The sequence below is a fragment of the Ursus maritimus genome, unplaced genomic scaffold, assembly GCF_017311325.1.
Source record: "Ursus maritimus isolate PB19 unplaced genomic scaffold, ASM1731132v1 scaffold_19, whole genome shotgun sequence".
Classification (NCBI taxonomy): Eukaryota; Metazoa; Chordata; class Mammalia; order Carnivora; family Ursidae; genus Ursus; species Ursus maritimus.
This window is the reverse complement of record NW_024424341.1, coordinates 48,341,615-48,367,363: the sequence shown is the minus strand read 5'-3', so window position 1 is coordinate 48,367,363 and position 25,749 is coordinate 48,341,615. Positions and strand designations below refer to the sequence as shown.

The 25,749-nt window shown below is 41.2% G+C and overlaps 2 protein-coding genes across 2 annotated transcripts in view; both read left to right on the top strand.

The window, feature by feature from the left end:
* LOC103657320 (zinc finger protein 432-like) overlaps nt 1-7,265 on the top strand; it is a 38,937-nt gene extending 31,672 nt beyond the window's left edge. Inside the window, 2 exon segments of the mRNA XM_008684766.2 lie at nt 4,058-4,898; nt 4,900-7,265. Of these exon segments, the coding sequence (XP_008682988.2) occupies nt 4,058-4,898; nt 4,900-5,107 (1,049 nt within the window). The 3' untranslated portion in view covers nt 5,108-7,265.
* A 3,512-nt stretch (nt 7,266-10,777) lies between these two features.
* Nucleotides 10,778-25,749, top strand: part of LOC103657323 (zinc finger protein 615) — a 32,859-nt gene continuing 17,887 nt past the window's right edge. Inside the window, exons 1-5 of the mRNA XM_040632943.1 lie at nt 10,778-10,922; nt 14,914-15,124; nt 17,250-17,376; nt 17,637-17,732; nt 21,268-23,224. Coding sequence (XP_040488877.1) covers nt 15,110-15,124; nt 17,250-17,376; nt 17,637-17,732; nt 21,268-23,224 — 2,195 coding nt within the window. The 5' untranslated portion in view covers nt 10,778-10,922; nt 14,914-15,109. The remainder of the gene's footprint in view (nt 10,923-14,913; nt 15,125-17,249; nt 17,377-17,636; nt 17,733-21,267; nt 23,225-25,749) is intronic.

Below are 25,749 nucleotides of genomic sequence, written 5' to 3'. Positions count from 1 at the left end.
AAAGACCCCACTTGGGGTGCCAATCTCGTCTTGGTGTCCTGTACTGACTGATGGGCTGTAAATCATGGTTTCTCCCGTCCCTTTCTCGGGACAGAGTATGGGGGCATGCCACCCTTCCAGCAGTTTGATGTGCTCACTGCCTTGGATGTTTGCTGAACCTGTGGTTTTGGGGGCTTTATGGAGGTTTCATTACTTAGGCGTGATTGATTAAATCATTGAACATTGGTGATTGAACTCAGGAGGTGGGACTAAGTTCCAACCCTGTAATCATGTGGTTTGTTCCTCTGGTGACCAGCCCCCAACCCCCAGCCATGTGAGGCCTCGGGCTACCAGACATCTCATTAGCACACAAAGCACACTCATCACTGTGGAGATCCTAAGCATTTTAGGAGATCCGTGTAGTAGGAACTGGCCTAAAAGCCAAATATTGGTGTTTTTTGTCATATCGCTGCTGGGTACTTTGTTCACAGTCACTCATGAGCCTGTAAGCAAGGTGTAAGCCAGGGTGGCATCTGATCTGGAGGCTCGGATGGGGAAGGATGTATTTCTAAGCTCACTTACTGGGTTGTCAGTGGAATTCATTTCTAGAAGGGCTGATCAAATGAGATCCTCAGTTCCTACCTGTCTGCTCATGTAAGATTCTTACTTTTTAGTTCCTTGCCACATGGGTCTTCCCTACATGCCAGTTGTTTCATCAAAGTCATGAAAAGACAGATTCTGTTAGCAAGATGGAAGTCACATACAGTCTAATTGTAAAAGTGCAGTCTAGTCACTTTCGCTGTATTTTCTTTAGAAGCGATTCATGAGGCCAGGCCATGCTCAAGGGCAGGGCACTACAGAGGGACATGAATACATGGTGTGTAATAAGAAATTTGACTGACCTTTGTCTCTGATTTCTGAGAGGTAACCTCTAAACCCTTGGAATTACCTGTGTGACAGCTGTGTCTTTGTTACTCATCATGGGCCAAAGGGACCACACTTTATGCTAATGAGGTGACTCATGTAGGCCCTAAATAATTTGTGCTAATGAGATAACTCAAATGGGACTGTCCATGCCAGAAATACCAACCATGTGATTAGAGGACTGTGGCTTTGAGCCAGGTAACCTTGGAAGGGAAGGATCTGGAGATTGAATTCAGCAGTGTAATCTGTGTTTCAATAAATCATGCATAAATAATGAAGCCTCAAGTGAAAACTCTGGACACCGAGGTTGAGGTGAGCCTCCTTGGTTGGCAGTACTCTTGAGTACTGTCACATGGTGGTTGGGGGTAGATGATGCTGTCCACACTGTACAAGGAGAGTCATGTGTTTCAATACCAAATGGCCTTCATGTTGGCCATTTTGGCACAAAAAATCAGGACTTTGAAGATAATATTGCATTTGTTTCTGAATTGTTTTTTCTGTTGTAGTTTATCTGGCTTTTGTCTCTGGATGCTTTTATAGTTTCTCTTTGCATTTGGTGTATTATAGTTTTAGTCTAATGTGTTGAGATATAGGCTTCCTGCTTGGAGTTTATTGGGAGTTCTGAATCTGAGGTTTGGAGTGTTTAATTGTGAGTTTTTCGACTTTTAGGTCTTTTGGATACTGCTTCTCCATTACTCTCTTTTCTTTTTGAGAAACTATAAGCCAGGTATCATATTAGATCTTTTAACACTGCGTGTTTGTTAACCTCTTCCTTAGGTTTTCCTTTTGTGCTGCATTTTGTATAATTTCTTCAGTTATATTCCAGTTCACTACAGTGTATCTGATGTGCTGTTTTGCTGTCCACTGATATATGTATGTGTATATATGTTTATTACAAGTTTCTTTTTTTCCCCCAAAATTTTCCTAATCAACTTTAATGGTCTTTTTTGTGTTAGATATACCTTGTATAGTTTATACCTTATTTCTTTACATTTATTAAAAACACTGTCTTACAAATCCTGGGTGTGGAATCTGGTCATGGTTGATTCTCATATTAGCTATGAAGTTTTGTTGTAAAGTAGGAATATTTTATTTGTCCTGATGTTATTTGCCTATTTTTAGTATTTGGAAATGGTGCTAAAATATATAGAAAGAAAGACAGGATTTTGCTTCTACTAAAAGCAGGGTATTTTAAAGATTTATTTATTTTTGAGAGAGAGCATGTGTGCATGAGGTGGGGAGAGGGGCAGAGGAAGAGAGAGAATCCTCAAGCACACTCTCTGCTGACTATGGAGCCTGATGTGGGGCTTGACCTTAGGACCCTGAGATCATGCTTTGAGTCAAAATCAAAAGCCGGCCCCTCAGCTGACAGAGGCACCCAGGTGTCCCATTTCTACTAAAATGCGTACAAGAAAAGTATATACAGGGGTGCCTGGGGGGCTCAGTTGGTTGAGCTTCTGCCTTTGGCTTGGGTCATGATCCCAGGGTCCTGGGATCGAGCCCCGCATCAGGCTCCCTGCTTGGCAGGAGGCCTGCTTCTCTCTCTCTCCCTCTCCCTTTCTGTCAGATAAATAAATAAAATCTTAAAAAAAAAGAAAAAGTATATATAGATGAGGCTATATGGTGATTAGAACAGCCTCCCTCATGCTTCTTCATTATTAACAAAAGTAATTCACATCATATTAAACAGGACCGTGTTGTTATAGGAATCGCTGACACTGGAGGATGTGGCCGTGGACTTCACCTGGGAGGAGTGGCAGCTCCTGGGCCCTGCTCAGAAGGACCTGTACTGGGACGTGATGTTGGAGAACTATAGCAACCTGGTGTCAGTGGGTGAGGACAGCTTTCTGTGTCACTTAGAGGTGCTCAGTCACTGGCTTTTCCTCTGTCACTCGATGAAAGCTTTGCAGTCACTGTGGTCTTCAGAAGAGTCCCCTATCTTGGCCCTAAACAAAAGGGATAATCTTTTCTATCCTGAGAGAGAACTTTTACTTTGCATGTGAGAAATTGTTTTGTCTCTAAAATGTAAAATTTTCCCATCTCAACCTATTGTACTCCAAGTCACTGCATCTAAGTCTTTTGTCATTTCTCATGAACAGGGTGTCAGGCTACCAAACCAGATGCATTGTCCAAGTTTGAACACAGAGATGAACTATGGATAACAGAGAATGAAATCCAGAATAGGACCCATCCAGGTGAGTGAGAGAGAACCAGCAAGGGGAGTGGCTGAAGAAGTTTTATTCCAGTCTTTAAGAGAAGGTGTCACAGCTGTGAGGGTGTCTGAGGATACCGAATCGGCTCCTCCACCTATTCCTTTCCCCAGATGAGAACTCTTTTCTTTTGTGGGTGTTTAGTTCTAAATATGCCCCTCCTCTCTTCTTGGACCTGATATTTATTTCATCTTACATCTTTATAATTTTCTTTTTAAAGTATGTAGTCAACAGTAAAGAGCCACCCCCACCACATCATCTCTTAAACACTTGTATTCCATACCATCCTCGCAAGAGAATTTTTTATTCCCTTTCTTTCCTAGGATTCGGGAACTTTGATCATCATCTGCAGGAGCCCTCTCAAAACCACAGATTTCTGAAGAACACACAACAATACGGGGAACGGAGTGCATTTAGAAATACTGTTCATCTGAGCAAAATACATTTTGCCATAACGCAAAATCATGTGTTTGACTTCTGTAGAAAAGCTTTGAAATCAAGTTTGAGTTTAGTTAATGAGAAGAGAAGATATGAAATAAAGAAGGTTGTTGAGTTTAATGGAGAAGAGAAATCTTTCCTACATGGTAATCATGAACATTTGTATTCTGGAATTGAATTCCCTAAAGGCGCAAAACATATCAGCACCAAATTCCAAGACTTTGAGCATCAGAGGACTCACAAAATAGAGAAATCCCATGCATGCACCGAAGGTGAGAAAACCTGCATCAGGAAATCTCCACTCATTTACCATGAGAGCAGTCATAGAGGAGAGAACCCTCATGGGTGTGATCCATGTGGGAAATCCTTCTCCAGAAATGTCATGTTTGCTAAACATCAGAAAACTGCTACACAAGACAAAGTCTGTATAACCGGTGAATACAGAAAAGGCTCTAGTGTGAAAAGCAGTCTCACTTTGCCTCAGCAAACCCAAACAGCAGAGAAATCCTACACATGCAGTGAGTGTGGAAAAGGCTTCACCATGAAGCGCTATCTGATTGCCCATCAGCGAACTCATAGCGGAGAGAAACCTTATGTGTGCAGTGAATGTGGAAAAGGCTTCACTGTGAAGAGCAATCTCATTGTGCATCAGCGAACTCATACAGGGGAGAAACCCTATATATGCACTGAATGCGGAAAAGGCTTCACTATGAAGCGCTATCTTGTTGTACATCAGCGAACTCATACTGGAGAGAAACCCTATATATGTAGTGAATGTGGAAAAGGCTTCACGGTGAAGAGTAATCTCATCGTACATCAGCGATCTCATACCGGGGAAAAATCTTACATATGTAGTGAATGTGGAAAAGGGTTCACCACAAAGCGCACCCTCATTATACATCAGCGAACTCACACAGGAGAGAAATCTTACTTATGTAACGAATGTGGAAAAGGCTTCACCACAAAGCGCACCCTCGTTATACATCAGCGGACTCACACAGGAGAGAAACCCTATGAATGCAGTGAGTGTAGTAAAGCCTTCAGCCAGAAGATATGCCTCATACAACATGAGAGATGTCATACGGGAAAGACTCCCTTTGTGTGTACTGAGTGTGGAAAATCCTATTCTCACAAATATGGTCTCATTACCCATCAGAGAATTCACACGGGAGAGAAACCCTATGAGTGCAATGAATGTGGAAAAGCCTTTACCACAAAGTCAGTACTCAACGTCCATCAAAGAACTCATACAGGAGAGAGACCATATGGATGCAGCGATTGTGAGAAAGCCTTCTCCCACTTGTCAAACCTTGTTAAACATAAGAAAATGCACACAAGAGAAATGGGTAGATTCAGTCAAGTTGGAAATTCCTTTAACACAGAGTCACAGCTCATTACTTATGAGTGAACTCCTGCGAAACAGAAGCCCTATGAATGTGATGACTGTGGAAATGCCTTCTGTGGCACCCAGGACGTCATTGACATCAGTGTTTCCTGCAGAGTGGAATGTAATCACGGTACTGCCGGTTGTGAGATGTGTGCCCCGTGGAGGTTAAAGAACTTGTCCAGGAGGTAAATCTGGTGGCTACAGTGAATGTGTTGTAGTGCCTTCAGTGATCCTTACCTCATATTTTCTGAAAACATGTTGGGGAAACTCCGATACATTCAATGTGGAGATGCCTTGAGCAAAACTTTCTAGCTTCATTATATTCTGAAAAGTGTATACCGAGACAAATCCTGTGAATGCGGAGACTAGGAAGGCCTTCAGGGGGAAGGTAGACTTGATTATCAGGGATCATCATAAATCATCAGTGAGCTTATTGTTTATAGAAATATGATTTTAAAGATTTTATTTATTTATTTGACACAGAGAGAGACAGCCAGCGAAAGAGGGAACACAAGCAGGGGAAGTGGGAAAGGAAGAAGCAGGCTGCGGGGCTCAATCCCAGGGTCCTGGGATCATGCCCTGAGCTGAAGGCAGACGCTTAATGACTGAGCCACCCAGGCACCCCTATAGAAATATGATTTTAAAAATATATATGATGACCATGGGAAAGCTTTTACCCAGAAAGTAGACCTCAGTGAGGGTCCGAGTCCACACTGGAGAAAAACTTCAAGAGGACAATATATATGTGGCAGGATATCAGTTACATTCTGCCCCGTTTTGTCAGGAAATCATACAGAAATTAAAACTTCATGAACATGCTAAATGTAGAGCACCTGCAGTCAAATATCAGAGAACTCATGAAGGAATGAAGTCCTGTGAAAATGCTAAATGTCGGAGTGCTTTTAAATGTTACAAGTCTGACCTCATTACATCAGATAATTCACCTGATGCATTTTCAGATGATACTTTGAAACCCTTTTCTAGTGGCCTTGTCAGTAATTCCATAGTTTTAAAAAGTAGTCTGCTTTCCTTATCACTGATTTTTATTATTCTATACAATGCAGAGTGTTCCATGGAATATTCTTGGACTACCCTGTATTATATGATTTGTTTTTACCTTTCTTGGGCTCTAAACTTAATCGTACATTTAGTACATTGAAGGAGTTTAAAAAAAGGAAACTGAGTGTTTTAATTTTATAAAATAACATGTATTTGTACTTCCTTAACTAAGTTTATAAATATGACCAAATATTTTATAAAACCACCTTCTGAGTTATTTTTATAAAATGTTTAATTTGAAGTCATTTTAACTTAAAGAAATTGCAAAATAGTCCAGGGACTTCCCTAACATCCTTTACCTAATGTCTCCCAGTAAAAACATTTATGTAAGCCACATCTTGTTATTGAATCCAGGAAAGTGACATTGGTAGTATACTGTTAGCTAAGCCCTTAACCTTATTTGGATTTCATTAGATTTTCATGGTTTTTTTTTTTATGTTGTAATTCTAAGAAGTTTTATTACATATATAGATTCATGTAACCACTACCACAACCATCATGTAAAACTGTGATCAACTGTGATCGACACAGATTCCCTCATTTATACCTTTTTATGCTCATACCCATTATCCAAACCTACCTCTTGGAACCACCTATTTTCCATCTGTATAATTGTATAATTTTATGAATGTTACAAAAATCATTTTTACAACTGGATTTTATGTATTTTATATATATGTTGTATTTATGTAATTTTATATTTTTTCCATAAAAGTTATTACAATATTATTGACTATATACAAATTTATAATTTTTTATTATAGGAAGTGTGTCAGCTTTTCATGTTTTTGTCATTTGGCAAATTGCTCAGAAGACTCATGTGAGTTAGTGGATGGTTGTTTTATTTTTATTAGTGAGTAATATACATACTGGATGACCAGTTTGTTTATCCCTTCATTCTTGGAAGAGGTTTCCTGGTTTCAGCTGTTATGAAATCTGCACACATGGTTTTGTATGAACATAAATTTTCATTTCTCTACAATAAATATTCAGGTGTATGGTTGTTGGGATGTATGGTAAGTTGTGTTTAGCCTTACAAGAAACTACTCTCTTTCAATGTGGCTGTGTTCTTTTACATTCTCACCAGCAGTGGATGAAATACTGTTCTATATTCTCTCCAGCACTTGGTATTCAATGCACTTGACACTTGAACAACACGGGGGTTAGGGGCACTGACCCCCAAGCAGTTGAGAATCCACCTATAACTTAACTAGTAGCCTGCTGTTGACCGGAAGCCTTACCAATAACATAAACAGTTGATTAACGCATATTTTGTATGTGTGTTATATACTACATTCTTAAAGTAAGCTAGGGAAAAGAAAATATTATTAAGAAAATCAGACTTGTGGGGCACCCGGGTGGCTAAGTCAGTTAAGCGTCTGACTCTTGGTTTTAGCTCAGGTTATGGTCTCATGGGTCGTGGGATCAAGCCCCGAGTCAGGATCTGAGCTCAGTGCTGGGTCCGCTTGAAAAATTCTCTCCCTCTGCCGCTCCCCCTGCTTTCTTGCTCCTTCTCAAGTAAATAAATCTTTTTTAAAAAATCAGACTTCTGGGAAGACAGACAAATACCATATGATTTCATTCATATGTGGAATTTAAGAAACATGAACAAAGAAAAAAGACAAAAAAAAACACCCCAGACTCTTAAATAGAGAATGAACTGGTGGTTACCAGAGGGGAGGTGGGTAGGGGAATGGGTGGAAAAAAGGGGATTAAGAGTACACTTACAGGGGCACCTGGGTAGCGCAGTCGTTAAGCATCTGCCTTCGGCTCAGGGCGTGATCCCAGCGTTCTGGGATCAAGTCCCACATTGGGCTCCTCTGCTGGGAGCCTGCTTCTTCCTCTCCCACTCCCCTGCTGTGTTCCCTCTCTCGCTGGCTGTCTCTCTGTCACATAAATAAATAAAATCTTAAAAAAAAAAAGTACACTTACAGTGATGAGCCCTGAGTAATTTATTGAATTATTAAATCACTGTATTATACACCTGAAATTAATATAATACTGTATGTTAATTATACTGGAGTTTTAAAAATTTATAAAGCCTAATAAAAAAAATCATAAGGAAGAGAAAATACATTTACAGTACTACACTGTAAAAAAAATTCACCTATAAGTGAACTCATGCAGTTCAAACCCATGTTGCTCAAGGCTCAACTGTATATTTCTTTTAGCCATTCCACTAGCAACATAGGAGAGATGTAGTTGCTCTCCATCCTCCCCAGCACTTGGTATTGTCACTATATTTTACATTAACTGTACTCTTAGGTATATAGTAGTGAACAATCTTGAGCTTAACTTGCATTTCCCTAATGGCCAACGATGTTCATTCAACACATCGTTATTACTATTACAATTAGACTTATTTATAACTGGAAGTTTGTACATTTTTACCATCTTTTTTTTTTTTTAAGATTTTATTTATTTATTTATTTGACAGCGAGAGAGGGAACACAGGCAGGGGGAGCGGGAGAGGAAGAAGCAGGCTCCCAGCGGAGGAGCCCGATGTGGGGCTCGATCCCAGAACGCCGGGATCACGCCCTGAGCTGAAGGCAGATGCTTAAGGACTGAGCCACCCAGGCGCCCCTGATCATCTTGACATATTTCATCCACACCCCACACCCCACCCCCACCCCTGCCTGTCGAAACCACCAATTTTTCTCTGTATCTATGAATTTTGTGGTTTTTTTCCTTTTAGATTCCATATATAAGTGAGATCATACAGTTTATCTTCTCTGAATTATTTAACTTAGCAATAGTACCCTCAGGGTCTATTCATGAGTCATAAATGGCAGGATTTTCTTTTTTATGGCTGAATAATATTCAATTGTGTGTACTCCATTTTCTTCATTCATTTGTATAGGACACTTAGGTTTCATTGCCATGGCTATTGTAAATAATGCTGCAATGAGCATGGGAGAACAATTGTCTATTTGAGATAGTGATTTCATTTCCTTTGGTAAGTTCAAGTAGAGTTAGTAGATCATATGGTGGTTTTATTTTTAATTTTTTGAGGAAACTCCATACTGTTTTCCATAGTGGCTGCACCAAATTTAGTGTCCTTCATTCTTTTTATGTCTGTATGCATGTTCATTTATGATTTATTTAACAAATCACCTACTGATGTACATTCAAATTGGTATTAGTTACCTTTGCATTACAAAATTACTTTCCTAAAAGTTAATGTCTAAAGACAAACATTTGCTAATTCTGTTGTGTGGGTCTAGGGTTGGATTGTCTGGTGGGGCTGTTTGGAGAGAGGCTGCATGAACTAGATGGCTTTTTTTACACCTCTAAGCCTTCACTGGAATTGATGGAGTCTTTCACAGGCTCTCATGCGGCAAGAGGCTAGCCTGGGCTCTATTTTAATGTATTAGAAGAGTTCCAAGAGACAGACCATACCTCACTGAGCAAGTCTAGTTCTACCCTGTTTGTTATTTGTCCTATTGGACACATGGGTCAGAGTCATCAGGAAGAGATGCTATCCAAAAGTGAATATAGAGATGCAAGTGTTATTTCCTTAAAATTGTCAAAATTGATGCCATAATTATCCTTGTACGTGTTCTCAAAAAAGTAAAATTTCTACTGAATCAATTCTTGAAATTAATTGCTGGCTCAAAGAGATGAAAAGTTTAAATGGATAATTGCAGGATTGTACTCCAAAAACATTTTACTGATTTATGTGCTCTAGTCTGAATCCTGCTTCCCTAAAAACACATCAAATACTTAATATTAAATGTGGTGTGCATTTTAAACTTCCAACTATGATAAGATGATAACGTCTCAGTTCACTCAACGCTGTATGTGGTGGACAACATTTATGCAAATGAGAAAAATAAGACTTAGCATAATCGAGTGCCTTTATCCCATGACCTCGCCACTCTGAATGTTACTCATCGTTCAATCTTTATAAATCTTAAGACTTAAAATATTTTGGTTCGTGCTTACTTTGCATTTTTTTGAGTACTAGATGCACTTTAAAAAATCGAGTATTTGCAATTTAAAAAAATAAGTGGCTTATTGAGCTATTTAAAAATTAGGTTTGTTTTTTTCTTATTCCTTTTATAGTAGGACGTGGAGAGTGGATCTCATATATTGATGATGAAATGGGTTGATCGGAAAACAGTTGGCAATTTTTCTTTCACATGCATGCGCCTTTCCCTCCATTCTTCCCTATTTCTGGCCTTTGGTCCTCAAAGCCTGCCTTCCTCTCCGGACCCAGGGAAAGCTCCGCCTGCGTCTTCGGTTCAGCCCTTCGCCCTGGCCACTGACCTTTTCTGACTTTCAGTGGCCTTCTCCCCCATTACTCGTCCCGAAGCCTAACTGACGCGTTCCAGCGCTTTTATTTCCCGGTCAGTGACCACCATCCCTGTGCTCTCAGAGCTTCCGCGGACGTCATTCATTGTCCAAAAGTCACTTCACGCCCATTTTTGCTAGACACTCGGTGGAGAAAGCTTCTGTAAGCGGGTTCGCCTTTTCCCAAGCGAGTTCTGTGCTGGACAAATACCTCCACTTCCCGTTAACAGGGTCGTGCCAACTGAGCCGTCTAATTTTAATTTTCCAGTCGGCTCGCTGAAAGGGATTTCCGCCGCGCGGTTTTTGCCTTGTTTAAGCTTCAGCCTGGAGACACTTGCGCGTTACCCCCGGCACCGACACGCGGGTCCACTTTCCCAGCGCCCGTCCTCGCGGGCGCCGAAGAGGCCCCTCGGCGCCCCCTACGACCGTGATCCAAGATGGCCGCCCCCGTGGGGCACGGCCAGGGCGCGGCCATGTTGCCGCAGCGGAAAAGCCGGGATCCAGTTGCCTTTTCTCTAGAAATGCCTCGGACCCTTGTTGGCCACCGTCCCACGGTGCTGAGGGACGCCGACGAAGTTCAGCGAAGTAAGTTCAGGCGCCGACCGTTCGCCGTGGTGTGTAGCGAAAATCAGGTCAGTGTCTCAGTCTGTTCACGGACCGTGGCCGAGGTGGGTGGTCGGCGTCGGCCTTGGGTGATGCGGCTGGGATTCCAGCGGAAGGAAAGCGCGGGTGGGTGCTCTTCGGGATTTGGGTGTGCGCTTGTGGTGCCCCTGGCCTCAGTCAGGAGGTGCTCTCGTGGCTCGTGGTTAACGATCTCTGAAGAACAGCCCCCTGGTGCCGAGGGCACATTTGGGGGCCGTTTACTCTCGGGCTCAGAGATTGCTAGCCGGAGGGTGGTGACTGTCAGCGAAGGCTGCATTTTGTTCGGGGTGCGGATTTTGTTCGGGGCTCAAAGATGAGGAGTTGTTTCGGGGTTCATGTACAGGGGTCTGTGGGGTTCATGAGAGGGGTGCTGCCCGTAGCGTCCGCGGCGCTGGCGCGAGTGGGGGCTGCGCCTGGAGGCCAGGGGCTTGGCAGGGGCGTGCTGAGCCCAGACGTCGGCTGCTGCCACAGACTCGAGGTGCGTTTGCGTCCCCCTTCCGCCTTGTAGCCCCGAGTCTTCAGCTCCAGTTTTAAACCCTCTTTGGCACCCAACATCACCCCTTACTCTCGAACTTTCAGAAATCAAAGTTTTTGGTGAGATGAATAATCCAGCATATTTAATAGCTGTTTCATATCTAAGATGCAGCCTTTTATCCTTTGTCCTGCAAGATTCCTGCACATTCCTCTTGGATATTTCTTTTCAGACTCCGTCTGACACAAGTAAAATAACCTCCCTTGTCACTGTAGGTTCCGTTCCCTTGTCAAAATTTTAGTACATTTCAATTTGAGACTTTTATGTGCTCAATATTGATAATTCAGATAAATTGTGTAAGTGGTACTATGATTTTCTCTTACCTTATTTCATGTAAGAAACATTTACAAATTATTTTAATGGCTGAACCTGTGGTATTGTGAGTGGATTCGTATTCAGTGTTTGCATTTATTTATACAAAGGTGAAATGTTTGAAATGTTTAGGTATCATTTTGGGGACATTTTATGATTATGCATTTACTCATGGATTTGTTCCCCTGCCTTTCATCTCCAATGTAGACTGTTGATTTTTATCTCAGTTGTAAGCCTGTTATTCCTTTCTGACTCCCTTTCCTTATAATTTTCTATAATATAAAAGATCAATTAACTGTAAATATTTACTTGCTGCTTGGCCACCCTACTAAATTCTTATTGCAGTATCTTTCTCTCCACCTAACATTTTAGTATGCAAAATTTTCAAGCATTACAGAAATACTGAAAGAATATTAAAGTATCCATCCATATACCTACCACCTAGATTCTACCGTTAACGTCCTACTAGACTAGGTCTACCAGTTATCTAACCCTCTATCCATCCTCTGTTCGTAAATCAGTCTTTTTTATTAGAGGTGGGGAGGGGTGGAGGGAGAGGGAGAGAGAGAATCCCAAGCAGCCTCCATGCCCAGCACAGAGCACGGGACTGGGCTCCATCTCACAACCCTGAGATCATGACCTGAGCCAAAATCAAGAGTCAGAAGCCTAACCACCTGAGACACCCAGACACATCATGAATCAGTCTTCTGTTGTTGGTTTTGGTGCATTTTAAAGACAGTTGCAGTCCTCTCCCATTACTCTAAATGCCTCTGCAATTACCTGATTAACAGAGTTCTAATAGCTTTTTACTTGTTTCGTTTGTTTACTTAATGAACAGAGATCTTATTTACAAATAGTCTTGGCCTGCTGTGATGTGGAATGAAAGTGAAATTTGGAATGAATTGAATCTGATTTTTATTATTTTTTAAAGATTTTATCTATTTGAGAGAGAGGGTGAGTGAGAGAGAGAGAGAGAGATAGCACCAGCTGGGGGGAGGGGCAAAGGGAGAGGGAGAAGCAGACTCCCCATTGAGCGGGGAGCCTGACAAGGGGCTCAATTCCAAGACTCCAGGATCATGACCTGAGCTGAAGGCATACATTTAACCGACTGAGGCACCCAGGTGCCCCTGAAATGAATGTGATTTTTCAATCCCACTGTGTGATTGATGTGACCTGTGTGTCTGTTTCCCTGAGAGCAAAAAGAAGTTAAGATCTCTCTCAGGGGTTGTTTTGAAGATTAAGTGAAGTAAAATACCTAAAATGGTGATCTGTGATGGCAGGAACCTAGTATATTTGAGTAAAAAGGCTGATAATTTCCCCATATTTATGGTTTTGTGCTTTGTAAAATTTGTGTTTATAACTCATTTTCGCTCTCTCTGCCTCCCCCTTGTTTCTCTGTCTTTTTTTTAAGTATGAAAACTTTTAAAGCTATGAACTTACATTAATGATCTAGCAACAGCAATTTTATTTTAATTGTAGAATGCTGATAATTTTCTGATTTAAAACATAAGTGCCCTTATGAAAACTATAATTAAGAAACTAAATGTCCTGTCAAATATTACACTGTAGGCAGTATTTCCTTTTCAGAAATTCTTAGAAGTAGACTTTTAGGTTACTAGCAATACTTTCATTGACTGTTTTAAATTGATTGTTAAATTATTCCCATGAAACGTCATGTTCTTTAACACTGACCTTGACCTATGTGTGGTTTAAGATGGTATAGTATTGGCCTGGGTGGCTCAGTCATTAAGCGTCTGCCTTTGGCTCAGGTCATGATCCCAGCATTCTGGGATCGAGCCCTGCATCGGGCTCCCTGCTCAGCGGAAGCCTGCTTCTCCCTCTCCCACTCCCCCTGCTTGTGTTCCCTCCCTCACTGCCTCTCTCTCTGTCAAATAAATAAATAAAATCTTAAAAAAAAAAAAAAAAGATAGTATAGAATTTCTCTATTTAAATGTTGTTAACTAGCCACCTGACTAAAGAGGTATATAGACATATTAGGTGAATACTGATAATTTGCCTCTTTTTTTTTTAAGATTTTATTTATTTATTTATTTGTTAGAGAGATAGAGAGAGCAAAAGCAGGGGGAGCAGCAGGCAGAGGGAGAAGCAGGCTCCTCAGTGAGCAAGGAGCCCAATGTGGGACTCGCTCCCAGGACTCTGGGATTATGACCTGAGTCAAAGGTAGTCGCTTAACCTACCGAGCCACCCAGGCATCCCCATTTCGTACTAATTTACACTTAAACTCTTACTTGGCAGTTTTGTTTCTCTTGACCCCTTGCTCCTCTACTTATGTTGAAGGATCCTTTCCTTTTGTTTGAAGAACATTCATGTTTGCTGTAACACAGGCCTTCTGATGAAGAATTCTCCCTGCTTTTGCCTGAAAATGTCTTTATTTCAGTTCTATTTCTAAAGCATATTTTTGCCGACTATCCTATATAGGTTTGTACTTACAACAGTCTACAGAGTATCAAGAAATGGATGGTAATGAGAAACTAAATAAGACCCTGCTTATTGTTTGCTTAGCACCATGTTCTCAAAACCAAAGTGTGTGCACCCTGGGATGTCAGAAGACTTTTTGAAGAGGTAGATGGACATGCATGATTTAAAAGATACATGGGGCACCTGGGTGGCTTAGTTGGTTAAGCATCCAACTTGGTTTCGGCGTGGGTCTTGATCTCAGGGTCATGAGATTGAGCGCTATGTTGGGCTCTGTGCTGTGCATGGATCCTGCTTGGGATTCTCTCTCTCCCTCTCCCCATCTCCTGCACACAGGTATTCTCTTGTTCTCTATAAATAAATAAATAAATAAATAAACTTAAAAAAATAAAAATGTGTACATCTTAACGGTCTGTATGTCCTCTTTCCTAAAATGGATCCCCCTGAAGAGTCCCCTGCCACTGGGTATCACACTCTTCTGGGTCTCTGTCCCACATTCCCTTCAACAGTCATACTGCTTCTACTCTACAGAAGAAAGGTGTGCTTCCCAAACATTCTGAATATTATGTTTTCTTGGCCCAGAGCACTTAATAAAAAGACTGATCTTTTGGGGGCCTTGGTTTAATAAGGTGAATGCACAGTAACAGTGACAACATCTGGGCCTAAAGAGAATGTGCCACTAAGATTAATTTGCTTTTCAGTCTGTAGGTGCTGGCCCCCCAGGAATAAGAGGGATCAAGGGAACAAGGAGGAAAAGACTCCAAGACTTAGGTAACATCATTTCTGGGAAAACCCTTGACTGGAAACTGAGATTTTTGAACAGAAATTTAGAGCTGATCCAGAAGAGCTAAAGACAGAGCGTCCAAGTTAGCAGCCATTTCCCAAAATCAGAAGAAGATGATCCAGGCCCAGGTGACTTTTGGTTTCTTTTATTCTTTCCTTTATTTTCCAATGGATTTGTAGAGTTCTATATAAAAAAAAAAAATCAGTGCAGTTAAAAAGAAAAGTTTAATTGAAAATAGCAGGATCTGGAGAAATCTGGGGAAAGTAGTATCAGGAACCTATTTTTCATAGGATTCCTACTTTGTGATTTATGTTGGAATGAATATATGTGACTGTGTAAGACCCTCTAGGTCACATTAGCTGTCAGTGCGCTGCAAATATCTCTGACAGTCGTCACAAGAGAATCTTGGTAAGTTACAAGGTAGGCATTACTGTGATCTGTTTCTACTGCCAACACTTCTGACACCAATAACCTGTTCTCCAGCTCTCCAGATACCACCTGCTTACAGTTTGATTCGATCTTGACACTGATGACATGGAGTTACTATCATACTCCACAAGTTTATAGGGCTCAGCTCTGCAAGACTGCCCTCACTTCAGATGTCAAGTATCGGGTGCCCAGGATACCCATACTTCTGACTTGACTACAAATAGGCAGTTCCCACAATCCCTTCGTTGGTTTTGATAATTCACTGACTCACATAACTCAGGAAAACACTTCGCAGTTACCAGTTTATTATAAAGGGTAGAAGATGGGAACAGCCAAATGGAAGAGAAGCACAAAGCAAGCTATGGGAGAAGGGGCAAGACCTTCCATGCCCTCTCCAAGCAAGCTACCCTCCCAGCACCTTGATGTGCTCACCAACCTGGAAGTTCTCTGAGCCTTGTAGTGTAGTGTGGTGGTTTGTGTTTTTTTTTTTAATATATTTTATGTATTTATATGTGCATGTGTGAGCAAGTGGGGGGGGGACAGAGAAAGAGGGACAAGCAGACTCCCCACTGAGCACAGAGCCGGGTACAGTGCTCTCTACCAGGACCCTGAGATCATGATCTGAGCCAAAGTCAGACGCTTAACCCGCTGAGCCACCCAAGTGCCCCTGGAGTGTAGTGTTTTTTATGGAGGTTTCATCTTGTAGGGGCAGTTGATTAAATCACTGGCTGTTAGTGATTATCTCAATCTCCAGTCCCTCTCCCCTTCCTGGACAGCTGGGGTGGGGCTGAAAATTCCAGCCCTGTAAACAATAGGTTGGTTTCCCCTAGCAACCAGCCATATCCTTAGGGTATCTAGGGGCCCACCAGAGAGTTGCCTTGTTATATAAATTCAGGTATGGTTGAAAGGAGCTTGTTACAAGTAATGCAAGATGCCCCTCCCACCGGAACCGCTTAGGAAATTCCAGGGCTTCAGGAGCTCTTGTGAAAGGAACCGAAGATAAATACCAAATACAAACTTCTTCTTATATCACAATATCACAGGCATCACCTGTGAGGAGAAAACAGACTGGTTCCTTGAGGAATGTTAATGTTTCATGGCTCATAGGTCTGAAGTTCACATAGGTCTTTGATGGTTCTTCAGAGAGATATTGTGGTGGGTGAGGTCCTTAACTACCCTTACTACTTACAAATGTAAAAAATGTATTTCTTCATTGTATCTATTATGGTATTAGCCCTGCCTAATGATATGCACCCATACATATATATCTGTCTATGTACATATATGTGCCATAATTGTGTTCTTTATAGTTTTTTTTTTACAAATTTGCTTAATCATGTTAATCTTTTTGCTTTATACATGTTTTATACAGTTTCTTTTATTTTGTTTATTTTATTAACCGCTGCAATTAGTATGTATTGTCTTGTGACTCTATTTTCTGCAATCTCTTCATTACTGGTTTTGGTATTGGCTCAAATGCTCTTGGTGAATTTAGAAATCTGTATTATTTGTCTGCTTATAAGTATTATATAGTTCAGTATTGACAAATAGATGCTCAAATAATATATAGATTACAGATGTTCTTATACTAGCAAGAGGATTTAGTGATACATATTACAGAAATTTTCTTAAATTTTCAAATTTGTTGAGTAAATAGAAGATTGCCCAATGACATAATATTATACAAGTTTCGTCTATCACGGTGTATTAAAGAATAAAACCCACCATTTCCTATATAGCGAAATGAGCAGAATAATTTCCTTTATCTGTTTTTTTCCATATCACAAGAATATCACTTCATTAAACATAACTGTGTTGTAACAGGAATTCCTGACATTTGATGATGTGGCCGTGGACTTCACCTGGGAGGAGTGGCAGCTCCTGGCTCCCGCTCAGAAGGACCTGTACCGGGACATGATGTTGGAAAATTATAGGAACCTGGTGTCAGTGGGTGAGGACAGCTCCCCTGTGTCACTCACAGGGTGCTTTTCCAGTGGCTCTTTCTTTCTCAGCTACTTAACTCTTTAACACTTTGAAATGGTAGATCCTCAGATCTTCCTCTTGCCTTAGACAAGAAGGTATAATGTCCCATCTTTTGAGAGAAAAGCCTCAATGTTACAGATGGGAAACCTGTTTAGTCCCTAAAATATAACATTATCCCTTGTTGATGTACCCCAGTCCACTGAGTCTTTTATCTTTTCTCATGAACAGGGTATCAAGCCAGCAAACCAGATGCACTCTCCAAGTTGGAACGAGGAGAAGAACTTTGGACGATAGAAGATGAAATCCACAGTCGAATCTGCCCAGGTGAGGGCGAACTGGCAAGATGGATGGCTGCAGTAGTATTCTGATCAGTCAGAGAAGGCATCAGAACTGTGACAGGAAACATAAACAGCCCTTCTCTGTATCTCTCTTCCCATATGAGAACTCTCTTTCTTTGTTGAAGCTTAGAGGAAAATATTCCCGTTTTTCTTTTGAGATCGGATCCCTGTTTACTTTATATACTTATTTTTGTTTGCATAGTCATCTTCTTTCTAGGATTTTCTTTTCTTTTTCTTTTATTATTTTTTTAAAAAATTTATGTATTTATTTTTAGACAGAAAGCCTGCGTGAGCAGGGGCAGGGACAGAGGGAGAGGGAGAAAGAGAATCCTCAAGCAGGAGAGCCTTGATGCAGGTCTCAGTCCCACAGCCTGAGATCATGACCTGAGCCAAAATCCAGAGTCGGATGCTTGACCAACTGAGCCACCCAGGTGCTTCCTTTTTAATTTTTTTAAGGATTTTTGTTTTTGAGTAATCTGTATACCCAACGTGGGCCTCAGACTTACAACCCCGAAATCAAGAGTCACATGCTCCAGTGACTGAGCCAATCAGGCTCTCCCTCCTAGGATTTTCTAATCTTCCTCTTCTTCCTCCACTGTGACAGTGTTTTTACCTATGTTACCACCTCTCCTGCTATGAAATTCCACTTTCCAGGCGTCTATGGAAAAAAAACAACTTTGACTTCATCACTTTTTTCTTACTGCTTTGCTTGCCTACCTTACTAGGAAATAATGATTTCCTTCCATAACATCTAACCCTACCTTGGATGCTTTGTCTCCACAGTAACCTGGTTTTTGCTATCCATTTATGTCATTCTTTGGCTCTCCTCCCCCACTTTCCCACCAGAACCCTGGAGGTTCTCCATACTTCTGTTTTCATTTTCTTCTCAGTCCTCATAACTGAAAAGCTTCCTCTATTCCCATGAATTAACCTCTGTTCCTTCTCTCCAACATCCAAATTGGCTTCTCTCTTAATATTGTCTAATGCATGCTTTCTTTCTATGTATTTTACTCCTTCATGGCAGCTAGCCCATGACTTCCCATTTTGTGTGTGAGAACGGGAATCATCTTTTCTCCATCCTTTTTTTAAAAAAAAATAGGTTCTTTTTCAGCTCAACACAACCACACATTTTAAATTTCTCCCTATCCTGGCATTACCTCATTACCTTGAGTGTTCTCTACTTGTTGAGCTTTCTTCTTTTTGGGGGGCGTGGGAGGGGAGAGAATTTTAAGTAGGCTCCGCAGCCTTACACGGGGCTCAGTATTACAATGCTGAGATCATGACCTGAGCAGAAATCAAGAGTTGGACGGTTAACTGACTGAGCCACCCAGGTGCTCCTGAGATCTCTTCTTAAAGGTCATTTGATTAACAAGAAAATATCTTTTTTAACATGGCTACATGATTTCCAACCCAACCAGGTCATAACTTATATCTGCTTCAAATGATTTCCTTCATGGTTTTGCTAATTCAGATTTTCCTTTAGTGATTAGATGTTATCACTGCATTTATTTTCCTAAAACAAAAGTTTTCACATGATTTTTTTTTTAATTCAGTCAGTCGTGCCCATTTATTATTACTTTTCAATTTCTAAAGTGATGGCAAAATGGAGTTTCCACTAATTTTTTAAGACCTTGAGTCTGATTCTTTTTTCTCTTCAAGTATAATTAACATCCAGTGTTAGTTTCGAGTATACAGTATGATTCCACAATTCTATATATTTCTCTGTGCTCATTAAGGTAAGTTGCTCTTCACTCCCCTTATCTATTTAAGCCATCCTCCCACCCACCTCCCCTCTGGCAATTACCAGTTTGTTCTCTGTATTTAAGAGCCTGCTTTTTTGTCTCTTTTTGCTTTGTTCACTTGTTTTGTTTCTTAAATTCCACAGATGGGTAGAATCATAAGGTATTTGTCTTTCTCTGGCTGACATATTTCACTTAGTATTATACCCTGTAGGTCCATTCATGTTGTTGCAAATGGCAAGATTTCCTTCTTTTTTATGGCTGAGTGATATTCCATAGGATGTGTATACCACATCTTCTTCTTCTTATTTTTTTTTTTCCCAAATTTTTATTTATGGGGCGCCTGGGTGGCTCAGGCGTTAAGCGTCTGCTTTCGGCTCAGGGCATGATCCCAGCATTCTGGTATCGAGCCCCACATCAGGCTCTTCCACTGGGAGCCTGCTTCTCCCTCTCCCACTCCCCCTGCTTGTGTTCCCTCTCTCGCTGGCTGTCTCTCTCTCTGTCAAATAAATAAATAAAATCTTAAAAAAATTTTTTTTTTAATTTAAATTCTGTTTAGTTAACATATAGTGTAATATTGGTTTCAGGAGTAGAATTTAGTGATTCATCTCTTACATATAACACCCAGTGCTCATCACAAGTACCCTCCTTAATACCCATCACCCATTTAGGCCATCCCCAACCTACCTTCCTCCATCAACCCTCAGTTTGTTCTCTATAGTTAAGAGTCTCTTATGGTTTGCTTCTGTCTTTTTTTTTCCCCCTTCCTGTATGTACATTTGTTTTGTTTCTTAAATTCCACCTGTCTGAAATCCTGTGGTGTTTGTTTTTTCTGACTGGCTTATTTCACTTAGCATAATACACTCTAGCTCCATCCACATCATCGCAAAAGGCAAGATTTCATTCTTTTTGATGGCTGAGTAATACTCCATTGTATATATATGCCACATCTTTATCCATTCATCAGTCGACGGACATTTCGGCTCTTTCCATAGGTTAGCTGTGGTTGATAATGCTGCTATAAACGTCAGGGTGCATATGCCCCTTCAAATATGTATTTTTGTATCCTTTGTTGTATCATAGGGTAGTTCTATTTTTTTTTTTTAAGATTTTATTTATTTATTTGAGAGACCACGTGAGAGAGCACAAGTGTTGGAGAGGGAGAATCAGGCTGCCCATTGAGCAGGAAGCTTGATGCAGGGCTCGATCCCAGGACCCTGGGATCATGACCTGAGCTGAAAGCAGCCACTTAACTGACTGAGCCACCCAGGTGCCCCAGGATAGTTCTATTTTTAACTTTTTTTTTTTTTTTTAAAGATTTTATTATTTATTTGACAGAGATAGAGACAGCCAGCAAGAGAGGGAACACAAGCAGGGGGAGCGGGAGAGGAAGAAGCAGGCTCATAGCAGAGGAGCCTGATGTGGGGCTCGATCCCACAACGCCGGGATCACGCCCTGAGCCGAAGGCAGACGCCCAACCGCTGTGCCACCCAGGCGCCCCTATTTTTAACTTTTTTTTTAAATGATTTTATTTCTTAGAGAGAGAGCAAACACGAATGAAGGGAGGGGCAGAGGGAGAGGGATAAGCAGGCTCCCTGCTGAGTGTGGAGCCGAACGTGAGGCTCGATCCCAGGACCCTGAGATCATGACCTGAGCCAAAGTCAGACACTTAACCTACTGAGCCACCCAGGCACCCCCACACGAAGCATTTTTAAAACAGTTTTATTCCAATCTAAGATTATGAGAGATCACAGAATGATTCATTGTTCTTTTCTCTCCTAGAACTCAGGAAAGTTGATGATCCTCTGCAGTGTCACTTGCAAAATCGAAGCATTCAGAAGAGTGTGGAACAGTGCTGTGAACATAATACATTTGCGGATATTCTTAATCAGAGTGAAAGTCATTTCCTGTTAAAACAAAATTATGATATGTTTGACTTATGTGAAAAACCTTTAAAATCAAATATAAGTTTTGAAAGCCAGAGTATAAACTGTAACGCAACGAACTCTACTGAGTTTAATGAAAATGGGAAATTCCTTCTTCATACTAACCATGAACAATTTTATAGTGTAATAAAATTTCCTGTAAATGTAAAACCTATCAACAATAATTCCCAGGTCATTAAACCGCAAAGAACTCACAACATGCAGAAAGCCCACGTATGTGATGAATGTGGGAAAGCCTTTGTCAAGGTGTCTCAGCTCACTGATCATCAGAGAGTTCATACTAGAGAAAAACCTCATGGATGCAGTCTGTGTGGGAAGGCATTCTCTAGAAAATCCAGGCTAACTGAACATCAGAGAATTCATACAGGCCTGAAACATTATGAATGTACTGAATGTGACAAAACGTTCCTCAAGAAATCACAGTTCAGTGTACACCAGAAAACTCATACGGGACAAAAGTCTTATACATGTAACGAATGTGGGAAAGCATTCATCAAGAAGTGTCGGCTTATTTATCATCAGCGAACTCATACAGGAGAGAAGCCTCATGGGTGCAGTCTATGTGAGAAAGCCTTCTCTACAAAGTTTAGTCTCACTACACATCAGAAAACTCATACAGGAGAGAAACCCTTTATATGCAGTGAATGTGGAAAAGGCTTCATTGAGAAGAGGCGTCTTGTTGCACATCACAGAACTCATACTGGTGAGAAACCTTTTATATGCAATGAATGTGGGAAAGGTTTCACCTTGAAGAACAGTCTTATCACACATCAGCAAACTCATACAGAACAGAAATTGTATACATGCAGTGAATGTGGAAAAGGCTTTTCAGTGAAGCACTGTCTCATCGTACATCAACGAACTCATACAGGAGAGAAACCCTACACATGCAATGAGTGTGGAAAAGGCTTCACCTTGAAGAGTCCTCTCATCAGACATCAGCGAACACATACAGGAGAGAAACCCTATGTATGTAGTGTATGTGGAAAAGGCTTTACCATGAAGAGTGATCTCATTGTACATCAGCGAACTCATACTGCAGAGAAGCCATATATATGCAATGATTGTGGGAAAGGCTTCACTGTGAAGAGCCGTCTGATTGTACATCAGCGCACTCATACAGGAGAGAAACCTTATGTATGCAGTGAATGTGGAAAAGGTTTTCCAGCAAAGATACGGCTGATTGGACATCAACGAACTCATACAGGAGAGAAGCCCTATATATGCAATGAATGTGGAAAAGGCTTCACAGAGAAGAGTCATCTCAATGTACATAGGCGCACTCATACAGGAGAAAAACCCTATATATGTAACGAATGTGGCAAAGGCTTAACTGGGAAAAGCATGCTTATTGCACATTTGCGAACTCATACTGGGGAGAAACCGTATATATGCAATGAATGTGGAAAGGGCTTCACCATGAAGAGTACTCTAGGTATACATCAGCAAACTCATACTGGGGAGAAACCATACAAATGCAATGAATGTGATAAAGCCTTCAGGAAGAAGACTTGCCTCATACAACATCAGAGATTTCACACAGGAAAAACTTCCTTTGCATGTACTGAATGTGGAAAATTTTCTTTGCGTAAAAATGATCTCATTACCCATCAGAGAATTCACACAGGAGAGAAACCGTATGAATGCAGTGAATGTGGGAAAGCTTTCACCACAAAGTCAGGGCTCAATGTTCATCAGAGAAAACATACAGGAGAGAGGCCCTATGGATGCAGTGATTGTGGGAAAACTTTTGCCCACTTGTCAATCCTTGTTAAACATAAGAGGATTCACACATAGTCACTTTGGGATAAACTGTTGTCAGTTGTAGGCCCTCAAGATAATAGTATGTAATGAAAATAATGCAAAGAATGATATTATCTTTAGTGATCAATTGTGTCATATTTTATGTTGATGAAAAGATTTACAAAACAACTCACAATCCTTGATGAAAATATTTTAGGATATTATACATCTAAAAAGTGTAGACAAATAGATTCAATGAATGTGACAGACTAGGAAAGCCTTCAGTGGAAAGTAGACCCTATCATGTGATCATCACAGATAATGAATATTTCTAATTGGTAGAAATATAACTGTGGGAAAACCTTTGCCCAGAAGTAAGACCTCAAAAGATGTCAGTTCACACTAGACAAGTACTTTCCTATGGCAATAAATATAGTAGGGCTTGAAGTAATATATTTGCCCGGAAATCTGTACAGAAATAACTTAGGAACACATTCAGTGTGGGGGACTTCAGCAAAATATCAGACAACTTAAAGAAGCCTTGGGGAAATGATGAATGAGAGCATTCTGTCATGTCTAAACATAACAGATAATATGCCTCACAAGCATTCAGAACATGATACTTCAGCTATATTCCTGATTGCCTTGTCATTGATTTTATAAATTTTAAATAGTGGCAGTTACTCTCCCCATGGATTAAATTTTAATATGTACAATGCAGGAGTGTTCCATGCCTGTGTCATTATATAATTAACTTTTGAATTTCTTTAGTTCCAGTTTAATTGTTATTACAGAATACTTAAAGTACTTCAAAATGAAATACTATATTCATTTCATATGTATAACTCAATATATTTGGATGTGTTTAACCAAGTTATAAGCACCATCAATTTTGAATTTGAAATAGGTTTAGAATCACAAAAACTAGAATATTTCAGAGATTTCCTAAATGCCCTTCAGCCCGCTACTTCCAAAGGTAACATTTTACATAACCTGAGTTCATTATAAAATAGAGGAAAGTGAAATTATTATAATGCTTTTAACCACAGGATTTACTTGGATCTCACCAGTTTTAACATGTACAAATTTTTGTTTGGTTTTTATATATAGTTTTAAGAAACTTTATCACATGTGTAGGTTTTTGTAACCAACACCACAAAATGTTTTGTCAACAAACCCCTTCATGGTTACATTTTTCTGTGACCCTAACCCCTGGCATCAGAGATTCTATCAATTTGTCATTTATAGAATATGAGGAAAGTAGAATCATTTAGCACTTACTCTTTGAAGTTGGCTATTTGACCTTGTGATATAATAGAAAGTATATACGTTGGTCCCTGCCCCTGGTTCCTGGCACACACTCCTAAAACCCTTGTAAATTACTAAGTGATGAGTACACTAGGTGCATTTTTTTTATTCTAATGAGGCAACCCTGGGTGGGCTCCTGTATGGCTTCTGGATGGGGACTGGTCACCAGAGAGACTAAGCCATGGTTAGAAGCTTAGAACTTTCAGCCATGCCCCCCTACCCCGCCACCCCCCAATCCACCAGAAAGGGGGGAAGGAAATTGAGTTAATAATTGATCAGTTCTACCTGAGGAAGCCTCCATAAAATCCCCAATGGTAGATGAACTTCCAGGTAGGTGAACGCATCCAGGTACAGGGAGGGTAACATACCACAACTCCATGGGGATAGACGCTCCTGTGCTTGGGACCCTCCCTTACCGCCTATGTAGGTCTTCATCTGGCTGTTACCTATGTTCTTTATCCTAGCCTTTAATAAACTGGTGTAAGTGTTGTCTCTGAATCCTGTGAGCTGCTCTAGCAAATTAATGAAAGCAGAGGAGGGGGTTGTGGGAGGCTCCCACTTGTAGCTACGTCAGAAATTGTAGGGTGCATGCAGACCCGCTGCTTGCCCCCCGCATATGAAAAGAGGAGAGGGGTACACTTGGTAGGACTGGGCTCTTCCCCTGTGGGATCTGAACTAGCTCCACGTTGACAGTGTCAGAATGGAGTTACATCGCAGGACCGCCAGCTGCTGCCCTGGAGAACTGCTTGGTGTGTGGAAATCCCCACGCACGTTTGGTGACCGGAAGTGTCCTGTGGCAGTTGTGTGAGGAAAGGAGACGCACAGGACGACAATGCAACGGAGATGGAGCGAGGAGCTCTCTGGGGTCTTCTCTGCATTTGGACACCGGACTTACTGCAAACTGGCCGCACCCAAATTCTTCCTGCCCAACGGCTCAGGGGAACCATCAACTTGCTCTTTTTCCCAAACTCATGATTAGAACGCGCCCCACGCCACAGCGGGCTTAGGTAAGTTCCCGCCTCTGAAAGGTAGTTAGCTCTGCGCCTGTGACCCTCTCTTGAGAGGAAGGCTTCGGGTGCCCCTAAGACGGTTCCATTTCTTCCCGCCGGGGAGACTGCTGGCAGCCAATGGCCGCTCCAGTCAGAAACGCCACACACGCTCTGGGAGGAAACGGCGGTCACCTCACACCTGCATGCTCTCAGCGAGCGAGCAGAGCGCACTTCCGGGGGACCGGAGCTCTCAGCGAGCGAGCAGAGCGCACTTCCGG